We start from the raw sequence: 15,139 nt of genomic DNA, 5'->3' as shown, positions 1-15,139 counted from the left end.
AATCACCCCCTTAGATATAAAGAAAACCTACATTACCAAAAATTATGTAATTTTATTGTTTGTACTGTAGTTTATAGTTAATTAGAATAGGAATTATTAAATAGATAAATCTATTATTAAATAGATTGTTTGTAGAAGTAGTAAGTGGAATCCTGCCCACGTGCCACACAATGTTTTGCATCTTATGTGCAAGTGCAAATACAATTAGAGCACGATTTTTGTTTTCACTTTGCACCTTGCCCTTGTTTTAAATGAGCTGTCTTATGCCTTTGTAAATGATATCTGCTGGTTTCAGGGGTGAGGGAACTTGAATAGTTTGCATCTTGCCTTTATTCCCTATGGGAAAGTATCGACAAGCATCAGATTGGAGTGAGGGTTTAATTATGTTAATTATGCCACTAACCCAAAAATGCATGTATATTTTAGATTTTAATGATTTTAGCTTGTCTAAATGAGTCATCAAGTAAATATTCACTGCCTTGCAGCTATAGTATGGGTGTACAGCCTGGCACTGGAAGCAAGGTGTCCATCAGCACTAATGAATCACATTTCCACTCCTTCCAAAAATGAAAGTTAGTGACTGGTACAGTTCTGATGTGATTATTCAGAATCAGTAAGAGGATTAAAAAATTTAGCTTTTTTGAAGGTACTTACGTCAAAGATACTCCTTGCATTTCCCTACAGCTGTACCCAACATAAGAGAAATACTTACCTATATTGTCCATTCAAATATCAACTCCCCTCCCTCTCTTGGCTTTACTAAATTGCTGGATCTAATCCACACTGACCCCCTTTATTGATTTACTCTTTCAATATCAAATTAAAAGCTTTTATAAAGCTTCCATAAAGTTCAAATACACTTGGCCAGTCTGCTGTAATGAGTTGTGTGCGAGTGCAGCTATCATCACTTGGAACCCTGGAATACCTTCCGCCCTCAATAGCCACAAAAGACATGCAGCAAAAGAATGCCAAGTGACACAATCTCTGTTCTGTGTATGCACAGCCATATTGCATTTTACACACTGGGTGCAACTGTAGTGTAATGTAACTTCATAACCCGTGTATTTATAATAACACACAAAAGCTATAAATAATGATTAATATATATCTTTATAAACAGTTCCTAGTGATCAGTTGTAAGTGATGTCACCTGTGTCACATGTGGAGTTCCAAGACCCAGTCCAATACTCTTGTACCTTTATAAAACCCCTGGTGCCAAAAAATACAGTATTCTTATAATTTTAATATGGTTCCATTATTCTTTGCATGAGTCATTGTTTGGTTACAGATATGTGCATCTGGAATTAGATGACATATAATCAGGTTATATGTTTTTTTTTATAAGTTTTTTGATCAGCTTTTTTGAACAGCTTTGATTTACTTTTGCTCATTTACCCCCTTAGTACCCATGCACAGAGTATGTCATTGGGTCTATTCTTTGCATTGCACCGAATTGCAAATTAGACTCAAAGTGTGCATTAAATGATGTGCAAGCTATAGGACATGATAAAAGAGGTATTTGTCCATCCTGCCTCCAGCTCTGGCAAATATGTAATAGTTCCAGTATGGAATCTGAGCAGCGCTGTGTACCGACACCGATTGAAAATGAATACATTTGACTCCTCAGACACATTCAGACACTTTTACTCATCTATCAGTTTTGACTGACTGTCAAGAAACTCAAGAAAAGTTTTCTTACATGGCAAATTAGAGCAAGCAGCTGGAGAATTCTGCTAAATTCCCCAGTTGGATCTATAATAAATCCGCCCCAGTTGGATCCATAATAAATCCACCCTAGAGAATTGGACACAAACTATGAAATCTTGGTTCAAACCCTCAATCTCAGGGCCAAGACTAAGCATTTCTAAGTAGGCAGTAGGATCTGGAAATGTTTTGTGGGAATAATAATACAATAAAAGGTCATCACAGAATTGATTCCAAATAATTATAATTTACTATTTAAAGATCACTTCATTTGTATATAAGTAGACATGACACCTCCTTAGTTACTTACTGACTAATGCTGTAAGCAAGATTTCAACTTTTAATTGAAACCCAATGTTTTTCAGAAATGCTTTTGGGCATATTGTCTTTTAAGCTTTTCTTTTTTAACTAGCTGTTACAGTATGAAGACAGAGCCATTCTGAGACATTGGAAATTCTTAGTCATTGTTTTGGATTGGTATTTTAAAGAACCTGCCATTAAAAAATACAAAAATAATAGTTAACATTCCCATCTGTGTATCTTTTAAAGTGCTTGGAATAGGCTTCTACTTTATTACCAGAACAATCTGTGAGTGGTTGTCAACCAGATAACATACACAGGGAAAACATGGAAACCAAACCTATGGTTATAGGCAAAGGATATAGGAATTTCCAAAACAGTGTACAGTTCTGTCTTAATAATTAAGGATATTTACAGCATTACTTAATCCCATTCCCCACAGGAGCTCCTGGATTCAGGTCTTAGCTGGCCAGAGCTGAAAAGAAACACAGGCCGGGTCAGTGTCAAATCAAGTCTCAACACAACAAATATGTAAGGCAAAATATTTGTTAACATGGGCTACAAAGCACAAGGCAGGCATAATCCAGGTGGGTCCTACAACAACAACATTTTGTGGGTAAGGGTCGAGTGCGGTTACCTTTTTCCTCACCCACACATCACTACTGGCCAGTCCAACAATCTAATGCTTCATTATACACTTTTCACAGGGGCTAAGTTTTATCTGCAACTTGCTTGCTTTCAAGGTTAAAACTCCCAATTGTTTGCACTTTTTTTTGGCTACAACTGGGATCACCTGATTGTAGTTGGGAAAGATGGAAGCTACTATATGGAGCTGACCATGGTTCCTTTATAAGCTGTAGTAAAAAGTGCTCACCACTAATAGACTGGGGGGCAATTAGGCTGTGACCACAAAATTTATACAGACAAAAGCAAGAGGTTCTCTGCCCTCACCCATTATTAATATATATAGGACATTAAGATATTCTGTGCATTAAGCTGCCGATGATGATTTTGACTGTGCTGGCCAGCTTGAATATATTGCAATATATGTGCATTTTAGCTGTTATCACTGTCACAGCCACTATCAGTTTTGTGGCCACAGCTGTTTTGCACTGTGTAATATATAATAAATGTATAATCAAGCAGTATAATTCTTAATGAATCAGATGAAAGTGAGTATAGGACTGGCCAGAGGGGATGACTTTGATGTAGTTGGACAGCTTAAATATATTGCAATATATGGACAAACAATTCCTGTTTTATTTATAAAATCTATAGTAGCTTAATGTATAAAATGTCTTAATGTTGTATATATATTGATAATGGGTGAGGGCAGAGGATTTCTTGTCTTTGTCAGCATTACGAGCAGAAGCAGGTTCAGAAAACAGGACATGAAGAGTAGGTCTGTCCATATTTGACCTGATACCCAACAAGGTAGCAAAAATGTTCTTTTTGGCATTCTAATACTGTGTCTTAAGGGAGATGGTGAGTGGGATTCAGGAGCAGTTAGCACTGGTCTAATTGAAGGCGAGAACACCCACTCTCAAAAGTGTAATGCAATATTTTGGAGAGAGGGGCTCACCTGTTGGAACAGGAATAGGTAAACAAAGAGTTATAATGAAAAATGAAAAAAAAACTCTTGTTAAACATGGTTATGCGTACACAGAAATAAAAGGTTAATATTCAATTAAACTGGGGGAACCTGCAACCTGTCTGTGTAGCTCAGTGATGCAAATGCAATAAATTATGTTAAAAAGAATATTATATACCCCTGCATGGGGTTGCAATATACTGCTTGCAGTATATATTCTTGGGACCTGAAAGCATGTTATGGGGTGCAATGTGCATTTTATTACAGCCCATGCAATCCTTTATGGGAATTCATTGAGGGATTAATAGTTGGTGAATTTAACTGCAAAAGTTTGATACACTGGCTTGATGTGAAACACATGTTTTTTTCTGTCTGCCTATCATGCTCTGCTGTGTGAAATACAGGGAATATGCTTTGAACCTCACTTATCTCTTTTTTCCTAGCATGTGTCTGGAGAAAAAACTGGCGCACTTCCCAAAAACATGTACTTAGAGAGCTGAGCAAAGCCATGATATAAAACAGGGGTCCCTAACTTTTACCCTCAGACCTCCAACAGACCAGCTTTTTAGGATATTGTGAGAGAAATATGGGTGTCTTTAATAAAAGTGGAATAGTATGATAGGTTACAAGCAAAGTATTTGCAAACAAGATGAATTTAGCTGATTCTTACATGTTCTGTTGAAGGGTTAATCTGTGAAAAAATGCAAAAAAGAGAAAGAGAAAAAGAATCCTGCCTGCTCACTTCTGTATTGCTCTGCCTATAACTACTCCATTTGTGTATTCTGTCACATTCCACTAATATTTGCTGTCAGGTGTCCCGCTTTTTTAATATGACATAAGCTAAGTAAGCTAAGGGAGTCCCAGAAAGACCTAATTCATGAGCTCGGGTCTTTACTGTAGCAGTATAAAGTTTAGTGGTAAAATCAGTAAGAATGTCTGGTACCCAGTGCATTGGAACGTTGGTGTCATTCTACTGAAGGCCAAAGGAACAGACTGAAGGCATTAGTAATGTTTTTGGGAATTCACCCAAATAACAGAATACTCTTTTTCAAGAAAAAAAAACAGCAACACCCTGAGTAACTTCAAGAAACTATTCACATGTGTCTTATTCACAGCAGAGTATTCCACTAATCAAGGCCCTGTTTAATTTTAAGGGCTCTGGTACACGGGGAGATTAGTCGCCCGCGGCAAAACTCCCTGCTCGCGGGCGACTAATCTCCCCGAGTTGCCTTCCCTCTGCCATCCCACCGGCGAACATGTAAGTCGCCGGCGGGATGGCAGACGCGGCGAGGCGATTTCGGGAAATCGCCGAAAAAGCCTCGCGAGTCTTTTTCGGCGATTTGCGCGAAATCGCGCCGCCGCGTCTGCCATCCCGCCGGCGACTTACATGTTCGCCGGTGGGATGGCAGAGGGAAGGCAACCCGGGGAGATTAGTCGCCCGCGAGCAGGGAGTTTTGCCGCGGGCGACTAATCTCCCCGTGTACCAGAGCCCTAAACATTTGAGTTTATTCTTCTGATAACAGAGCAGACTGATCCACTGGCAGTCGGAATATCTTAGAAACCTGATCTCAAGTGATGAGCAAATTTTTATTTTTTTTGTAACTTACAATTTTTATTGGAAGATTTAGGGGATACAGAAAGGAAAAAGGGAGGGGGGGTTGTAATGAGTGAATTTTTATGCCAGGCATAGAGGCGCTCATCACTACTGAGCTTTATAAGTTCCTCAGCTATTATTAGGGCAACTCCAGAAAATTAAAAATATTTTTCTCACAGTCCTTTTACTTTTCTTGTTGGTTCTTCTCAGACTGACTCAGCCCCTTTTCACAACTTCCTGGATACTACTTTTTAGACAGAGAGCTCACTTCTCACCCAATCCCTTTATCACAGGTTGTAACTATTTGCAGCCAGGGTTTCCAGTTTTCAAAATTTCTTTTAGCGGCTGTGATGAAAGGGGGCAGGCCATGATGTAACAGAGGCATGGCAGTAGGGTGGATGATGTCAAAATGGGTGTGGCTAGAGGAGCTAAAGAGATAGAGGTTGGGTCCAGGGGAGATTGGGGAAGGAGGAAAATAGGATTGGGGCAGATTAAGGGTTAAGAGCGCAGGCAAGGGGCTAAATTTAGTGGTATTACAAATTTACTGGAACTACATTGCTGGTAAATTTTTAATACCTGCCCGGCCTTGGCGGGTATTTTACCATCTTGGGGGCAATCCTAATTTCAGCACTTGTGCTAGCTTGAGTGCACATAGTCCCTGTTAATCTCCACATCTGCTCTGTCCCATAGAGCATTCTGGGAGAGACTTACCTTCCTGTCTGGGCCTTTCTGTACTTATCCAAATGTTTCATACAAAAGCTCCAGCATACACAACATTTTTTTTTTGTGTGTAAAGCAACTTCCATAAACCCAGCACAGGTAGCAAAATACACAACCATGCAGGGACAGAACCCTTTTGACCTTGTGAAAAATAATAGTTAGGATCACTGTTTTTCCTCAGTCTATCAGAAAACATCTACTACAATAGTTCCCCTTAAGCTTCTGTTTCCCAGTGCCATTACACTGGCTGTACTTGGACTTGGAATACCCCCGCCCTTGATATAACATATGTATCTTTTTAACCTACCCAACACAGGGCAACAGTAATGGGTTCAGTTTTTTACTTGCCTATATTTCCCCTATTGTCATTCCCTTATATGCACTTAACCGTTATGGGGGTGTGAAGCGCCAGAGGAGTGTGTGCCCTTTTCTGTATGTCATAGTAATGGGGTGACTACTAATGCGTCGGTCTGCAGTTTGCCTGGTTTCTTGCTTTTTCCTCTATTCTAAACTCTTTTGATAGAAGCATGTGAAACTTTGCAAGGGCACCAAACTGTGAAACTAACAGACAGGGCACATTGCTAAATGTAATGAGGATCACCTGGTGTGCAGTGTAACATTGTACAGTTGCTAGAGTCTGCCTCTGTATCATGACATCAGTTTAGTAGCTCTATATAAACATTTAGATATTAGTTCATTCCAGATGGTCTTAGACTACTTATGGTCACAGAATACTTAATGACTAGTTACAATTCATGTCTGTATATCTTTTAACCAGTACTGTGCCAGGGTCCCTTTGGTCTTGGAGCTCTATATGTTGACAGTAAAAACATGGAATGGAATAGATGAAAGGTGCACCCCAAACCGCAGAATGTACAGCACTGACATGATTGTATGATAACCATAGAATATATATCACGTGGCACTGAAATGGTTAAGGGATTTGGAACAGATGATTTATTTGCAGTTCTTGTGTAACTCTCAGGCAAATAACATACAGAGCGAATATTTAGAATCCAACATTTAATTATGTGTATAGGTAAATGGTAAAGGTTTTTTTTTACTACAAAAGATAGTTCCATTGGGAATCATGGATGCATATGGGACATTATTTATATAGAAATATATATTAAATATCACAAACAAATTTAATCCATGATTGCCCTATGAGCACTATCTTTGCTACATAGTAGCATCATATGACACCCGGTGGCCCACGTTATTTGGAGCCCTAGATTTTATGACAGAAACAATGTGTGACCCCCAGGATTTCATGACAGATAACAGTTTGTGGCCCCTAGAACTTCATGACAGGAAGAGTGCGTGGCCCCACTCACATTTCATGATAGGCACAGTGAGCCCACCAACATTGCATTTCATGACAGACACAGTGTGTGGCACCCAAGATTTCATGGCAGGAATAGTGTGTACCCCCCCCCCTGCATTTCATGACAGACACAGTGTAAGGCCAGAGCAGAACAGTAATCACTCAACAGCTGCCAAACATTTGTACCGCACAACATGTTTTAACATTTTCTTAATTTCTGAGATACTTCCTATGTAACTTACCATCTATTGTGCATGCACAAAACTGGGGCACCCATGTCTATTGTGCATGCATGCATGTCAACCACCTCCACTAAAAAGACAATGAAGCTGCAAGTGGCATGACATAATGACGTGTGGTCATGTCATGGTCTGGTTGTGGCTGGGAATATATTTGGGTGTCATGGTCAGGTTGTGGTTTAGAATATATCTGGGTGTCATGTCATGGTCAGGTCGTGGTGGGTGGTGTAGCTGAGTGTCATGGTCATTGTCAGGTCGTGGTTGAGGGTGTAACTGGGTAACATGGTAGTGGTTGAGTGTAACTGGGTGTGGTCAAGTAGCTCCCAAAACAGAAAAAACACTATACTGATATGTCTGCAAGCAGCAATGTTATTCAGTGCTCTAGCATGCTAAACACATATATACATATATACAATAGCATTAGAACTGTATTGTTTATTACTAACATGCTGTAAAACAAAGAATACCTAGCTAGGCTTTGTGCCTCTGTTACATGAACTTGAGCAGTAAATTTTACCTGTAACTAAAATGCCCTACAATCAGATTTCTGTTGCTTTAATAGTAATGCTAAACCTGCACAATGTTGAACTGATACCCAGGAACCAAGGAAATATGTCTTGTGAAATGCAAAATCAATGAGAAAGCGGCCATTATCAAGTAAACACAACATGAAAGGTGTGCTTTTTGGGAAGAGGGTGACAGGACTAGCCTTTTCTAGCACCTTATGTAACTGATTGCTTGATACTTTTATTGTTTTAATGTCTCAACAGTGAAGTCCTTATTCTGTCAGTACTGTAAGTTACCTACCACATGTGAAGCCTTGAGGGGGAAGAAACTCAGAATCCCTGCTATAGATTCACGTGCGAGTCCCTACTCTCCCTATGGATGCAGTTTTTGCAGCTGATTTGCATCAGCGTGAGTGTCCAGTGGGCTTTGAAGGGATGTGGGCCTGGGTGCAATCGCATTTCCCACACCTCGGGTAGTTCCGCCCCTAAGTGCAACATTGTTGAGATTCCTTTAAGTACAAACATTTTGGGGTTGTATGTAAGGTTGAAACTATCTTGCTCTTTAGCTGCATTACCCAACCAAATGGCATGCATAAATTGACATTACTATGTGGTAGAATAACATGGAGTTCTGAACTTGCCATGCAGAAGGTGCTCCTGGAAGCCAAGGTACAATGTATGATGCTGGTATGCAAAAGGGAATATTTTTTTGCCCCGGTTGCGTGTTTTTGTGTATTTTTTGATGAGTTGCATTATGGGCTATTATAGAGAAACAGAGCACAATAAAGGGAATATATAAAATAACATAAACATAAATACTTGTGGGCATTGTGTGAGTTGCCCACATCTTTTGTGGTTTCTTTGTATATCTTCTTAGGAAAGCTTTCATGGCTGTATTCCTTTTAAAAGACTATTTGATTGATGTGGCTTTTTCCAGTGGTTTACTTTGAGTGATCTTGTTAAGGCATGGTATGAATTGTTTACAATTGTCTTGTTTGGCAGTAGCCCTAGCTACATTTATATATTTGAGACCCTTTTTAATTCCAGTTGTGTTATTGTCAATATAATATAACTTAAAAATAAAACAAAACTTAAAGGACAACTATACCTTCAAAATGAATATATAACCAACAGATAGTTCATTCCATATTAAACAGCATATTATAGAATCTTACCAAACTGGAATATATATCATATATATATATATATATATATATATATAGAACGCTGTAGAAGGAAAGGCACTCACAATAAAGTACAGGATCAGTGGCCTGGGTGCAGTCCAAATCACAATTGCATAGATACTCGAACAGAAGGACCGCTTCACACAGGACTTATGAAGAAATGTAGTTTTATTCACGCATCACAAATGGAGACTGACGTTTCGGCCGGACTCCCAGCCTTTCTCAAAGTAACATATTGTGTAAACTGTACATCTAAATACATTCAGTGGCGGGAAACAAGGTAAACCATTATATACAGTATATATATATAATGGTTTATTTAGATGAAGCAGGGTTTTATTTATGAGTTGTTTTATAGGATATATTTTTATAGAGATCTTGTTTGGGATATAGTTTTCCTTTTTCCATTTAAATATGTTACTTGTTAATTGATTTAAAGAAAGACTGTAACATTTAAAAACTGAATTGTCAGAACTGAGATGCAAAGTTATGATTACAAGACAAAGCAAGCCAATTGGAAATTTGTTACTGGTAAAGCAAGCGAATTGTATTACAGAACTTTTTTTCCAATAACAAAATATTGTTACTAATGATATTACTAATGTAATGAGGAGATTTGCAGAGGTTTAGGCAAATATTTACACTTTTTCGGCCACAAAGATACATTAGAAAATAGTTAAGTTACTTTATGGAGCCAGTGGCCAGTCTGTAGCCATTTCCAGCGCCCACATTTTCTTCTTGGATCATCACCACCTTCCATTTAACAGTTTTGTAAATGACTCAAGCATAATAAATATATGGTGTGGGGTCCTTTCTAAATGCCTTCAGTAATCTCTCATCAGCTCTACAGAGTTTCAAATTTTATGGCATCTTAAATCCAGAACTTTTGCGGGTTTTATTCAACCAACCATATAATCTGTGTTCAACAATGTGTAATGGAATGTAGCTTGAGGTTGGATTTAACCGGACAGGGACAAGTTAAGACTTTGTTTTAGATCTGCATTTATCAGTGCGGTTGGTAATAAGTAGAATTGTGATGGTATTATCTTACTAGGAAATTGTAGAATAAGCTGATTTTGAGCTTCATATGCTAGGTATTTGAGGTATAAACCAATTTAAGATATTTCATTAATGTGGTATTTTACTGTACCTTGAAAAGAAAATAATTGTATAATTTATACTGGAAAGAAATGTTTTTTGTCAAAATAAGGAGCGAAACTTAGGTTTGAGCCATGAACATCATTACAAATGGTTCTTGGTGATGTAATCAGATATAATTGGAGCTTAGTGATATAATTTTGTCACATGATTTACTGAAACGTGTGTAATACATTATGCACCCCCTGTTGTAAAAGTTGAGGATTTAAGAAGTTGTTTTGGAGTTCTATGACTTGTAAATAAGTACTTGACCTTTTTACTTTGTGACTTTGTATGGTCATAGAACTCCTCAGTGACTTTTAATATCCTTATATTTTACAACAGGGGGTACATTATTCACTATACATTTAAATATATGTATAAATATTTCATAAATTGACAGCACTGCTGAATAATAATTATAGTATCCTCTTGTAATATGTAATACATTCAATGTGCAGTACTCACTCTTTTAAAAAGAATATTTATTACAAATATTTTAAAAAGTCAGATAGAAAGCATTAATGTTTTGGAGGTATCCACCCCCTTCCTCAAAGCAATACTGACTAACTGACTAACATGACACAATCACATAGTATCCCGGCCTCCATTAAAAAGACAATAATCCACTTTAGTTTCATCTTAATACAATCTATTAAGTAAGCCAATGAAAGCCACCTTCCAGGCAGATAAAAAAACAGCCACACCCTCCTCCTAGGCTAAACACACCTCCCCCAATTACTCATCTGTGATAGCCAGCAGCATAAATAATTCATGAATTCAAGTAGCAAATTTCCAAGGAGTGTGGTCACAATGGGGTGCAGGTGACTTCATCGGAGAAGTATCAAACCTGTATATTAAGAAACACGTTTATACAAGTGATGTAGAGATTCAAAGACAGATATGCACATGTGTTGGGTATGGTGCTGTGTCAAACACAAAGGAGCATGCCAGGAAGATTGAAGAAACCCAAAAGAATGTATACAATTTACTCTATGTCACCACCAAAACCAGAAGCACCAATAATTGCCCACACAATATGTACTTAGAGTATGCCAAGGAAATGTAAATGTCTGTAAGTCAAAATGCCTAATTAGTCCCCCTGGTTGTTAGGTCCTTAATCTATTTATCCAATAGACTTCCTTACACAAACACAAACATTTCATTCTGTTTCTCCCTCAATGTGAAATCTGCATCTGCTCCAAGACACAGAACTGTCTTATCATTGTATATTTATATTGTGGAATCACTGATGATTTTGTAGATAGATTGTAATACAAATTTCTTGTTTAATATAGGTCATTATTGTATTTAAAGGATAATTAAACCCTAATAACCAATATGGCTAGAAATGCTATATTTTATTTGCTGAACTTATTGCACCAGCCTAAAGGAAGTAATGATCCAGGCCATTAAAGTTTCCACAGGAGCTCCCCATCTTGGATATTAGAAGTGTCAGTGACATTCACATGCTCAGTGTGCTCTGGGCAACTGTTGGGAAGCTAAGCTTAGGGGTCGTCAAAAAATATCAAGCAGAAAATGAGGTTTGTCTGTCATAAAATCTGAGGTTACGGGGCTGATTATTAAATTCTGATGCTAATTGCACTGGTTTCTGAGCTGCTATACATTAATAATCTGTATTATTTAATATCCAGCCTTATATTGTGAAATTTATTTCCTATATATATACAGTATAGCCCCACACATATTGTAAAAGCTTTCATTTTCCTTTAAGACTGTTAAATTCATGTTTCAAATTGAATTGAAATTAGACGAGGATTTTTGAGGAAAATATTCTCCATTTACAAATAATAATGACTTTTGCTTATATCAAAGCATGGCATCTTCAAGAAGTGAAACTGCAAATATGCAAACAAGTAATAGAACAGAAAGGATAGGACTAATAAATGGAAGGAAATAGAAGTATAGAAACAAAGTATAGCAGTTCCTCAACACATACTGTATCCCTATAAATAATATATTTAGATAGAATGCAGATGCCTTTGTGACAAGTTCCAAGTTTCACTTATATTTGTCTGTTGTTTTTTAAGAAAGGAAGGCCCCAAGAAGAATATTCCGAGTACGCCCTCGACCAGCTGGTGACAGATCATCTGTTCTACAGGCATTGGGACTAAGAACTACACGCAGATTTCGAGGCTATTTGCCTAGTCCTGGAGAGAGCGCAAGGAAGATAAATTATGCTCCTCTTAAGCAAAGTGCTCAGAACCAAGACAATAAGCAACGTGGTAAATTGACATTTTAAAATCATTTTTTCCAGATGTAATAGTGGTCAGTTGCTAATGCTATTAATTGCTAACCTTGCATTATGGAAATGTATTATGAACAGGCATATTAAGGCTGTATAATTCCACCACTTTATTCATTTTGTACAACAGTGGAATTATTGGATAGCAAAGTAACACATGGCTTTACTACCACTCAGACGCAACATGTGAAAGCTTCATACACACACATTCAGCTTAAGGGTCACAGATGTATGGAGCAAAATAGAGAATATTTTGAATGTAGTATTCATTTTGAAATAAGATCTTTATTTATCCCAGTAAAACTTCTGTGTTCTTTTGCACTTTCTCATTCAACCTAATATATTATTCCTTCTCAACACTTATATTTAAAAGCAAATCAAAACCTGAATGATGTAGTTTTGTTGATTATGATCAGATCTTAATATGCAAATGAGGGTTTGGACTTGGGATTTGGTGGATTTGGTATTGAGCGCTTCCTTTGCTGATTACAGAGTTTCTAAGGTTTAATGCAGGATGCTGCCACTTTGCAGAGCAATTTGACTAAATTGAAGATCTGGGCAGTAAATTGGCAGATGAGGTTCAGTGTTGAAAAATGAAGGTTATACATTACAAATAAAATAAATGCAAGGTATACACTAAGGGGCATATTTATTATAGTGTGTAAGCCAACATCGCCGATGATGTTGCCCATAACAAGCATAATCTTTGCTTTTGTTTTCTAACTTGTGACTGTTCTAATCTAATTGCTGATTGGTTTCTATGGACAACATCACTGCTAATGTTGGCTTAAACAATATAGGAAATATGCCCCTATATGTTGATGTGTTGAGGGTCTCCATAATAGAGAATGAGTTGGGGATTTTTTTGGATAACAAACTGTGTAACTCTAGACAGTGACTACTAAGACAATTAAAGCGCTGTCTTGCATAAAAAAGGGCATTAACTAGAAGGATGAAATGATTATTTTGCCTTTTTTTATAGTCCCTGGTAAGAAAGGACCTTGAGAATCAAGTGCACTTTTGTGCCCCAGTCCTTAAGAAGGATATTAATAAGCTGGAGAGAGTACAGAGGCGTGCACCTACACATCTATTACTCTTTACAAATACATTAAAAGACAGTGGGGATTTTTTTTTCACATAGAAAACAACAAACAACCAGAAGCCTCCCACCCTTTACAAATGAGGATCTAAACTGTCATTTAAAGCAGTAAAGGTGGTTCTTCACGCTGAGGGCAGTGAGGTTGTGGAATGCCCTGCTGGGTGATTTTGTGATAGCAGTTTCTTGGATGTGCCTTGGATGTGCCTTGGATGACTTTAACAAACATAATACATAAGGCTTATATACTGTATGTGAGCATTTAATAGGTCTGTATAAGTGTTTGTATATATATATATATATATATATATATATATGCACTGTGGTTCATTTGAAAGAGTTGAACTTAATGCACTTTTGTCTTTATTCAGCCCAGGGTAGTTATGTAACTATATAATCCTGCACATTCAAAATCAGAGCATCTCTGGGTTTCAAAGGCAGCAGGTTGATTATCCGCCAAGTCAAAATCTAACTGGCTGTTCACAGCTCCGCCCACTTTTGGGCATCCAACAATCATCATATTTTTATTCAGGCTGACCCCATGACTGTGTGATTCAAGTTTGGAGAGTGTGGCCTCAAAGCTTTAAGATTGGCAGCAGTTTCAATTTCCCTATAAAAGTCAATGGGTAAAATTTGATTGGCTGTTGTTGGCCCCTTCCACTTTGGGGTCATCCAACAAATGTCACTGTTTCTTGGTATTCAAGTTTGGGGGGTGTAGCTTCAAAGCTGTAAGTGTGGTAGCATTTTGAAAATCTTCCCTGTCAAAGTCAATGGGAAAATTGGGGTGTTCGGAAACGTGCCACAAAAAGACGGGGGGCCGGATCGCTTGGAAAAGCACAAGCAACCTGCTCCGCTATAGGGCAAAGAAGTGTGGAGAGTTTGGGTATTGTACCCCTAAAACTGTAGGAGGAGTAGCGTTTAGAAAATGGGGGGCGCTATGAAGAAGAAGAAAAAAAAGCTAAAGTCGAAGGAAAGTAGGCTGGGTTTCTGTTTTTTTTTCTTTTAACCCAGCCCCTGTAACTAAAGATTGGACCGTACCATTTTGGCGGATGGGGGGTTTGACAGTACCATTTTATTGGAGGGGGGGGTCAGGCCGTACCATTTTGTTTGAAGGGGGTCAGACCGTACCATTTTTGGAGGGGGGGGGGTCAGACCGTACCATTTTGTTCGAGGAGGGGGGTCGGACCTTACCATTTTATTGGAGGGGGGGTTTGGACCATACCATTTTGAAGGGGGGGTTGGGCCATACCATTTTATTACAGGGGGGGTTTGGGCCGTACCATTTTGTTGGTGGGGGGGGGGGGTCAGGCCATCTCATTTTATTGGAGGGGGGTTAGACCATACCGATTTTTTGGAGGGGGGGTCGGACCATACCATTTCTTTGGAGAGGGGGTGGACCGTACCATTTTGTTGGAGCGGGGGTCGGGCCGTACCATTTTATTGGATGGGGGGGTCGGACCATAACAATTTTTTTG

At 38.3% G+C, this 15,139-nt stretch overlaps 1 protein-coding gene across 1 annotated transcript in view; it reads left to right on the top strand.

Moving 5' to 3' along the window:
- fndc1 (fibronectin type III domain containing 1) overlaps positions 1-15,139 on the top strand; it is an 80,828-nt gene that overhangs the window by 19,176 nt on the left and 46,513 nt on the right. Inside the window, exon 2 of the mRNA XM_031902567.1 lies at positions 12,354-12,548. Coding sequence (XP_031758427.1) covers positions 12,354-12,548 — 195 coding nt within the window. The remainder of the gene's footprint in view (positions 1-12,353; positions 12,549-15,139) is intronic.

The sequence above is a fragment of the Xenopus tropicalis genome, chromosome 5 (genome assembly GCF_000004195.4).
Source record: "Xenopus tropicalis strain Nigerian chromosome 5, UCB_Xtro_10.0, whole genome shotgun sequence".
Classification (NCBI taxonomy): domain Eukaryota; kingdom Metazoa; phylum Chordata; class Amphibia; order Anura; family Pipidae; genus Xenopus; species Xenopus tropicalis.
This window is presented reverse-complemented; position numbering and strand designations above follow the sequence as displayed.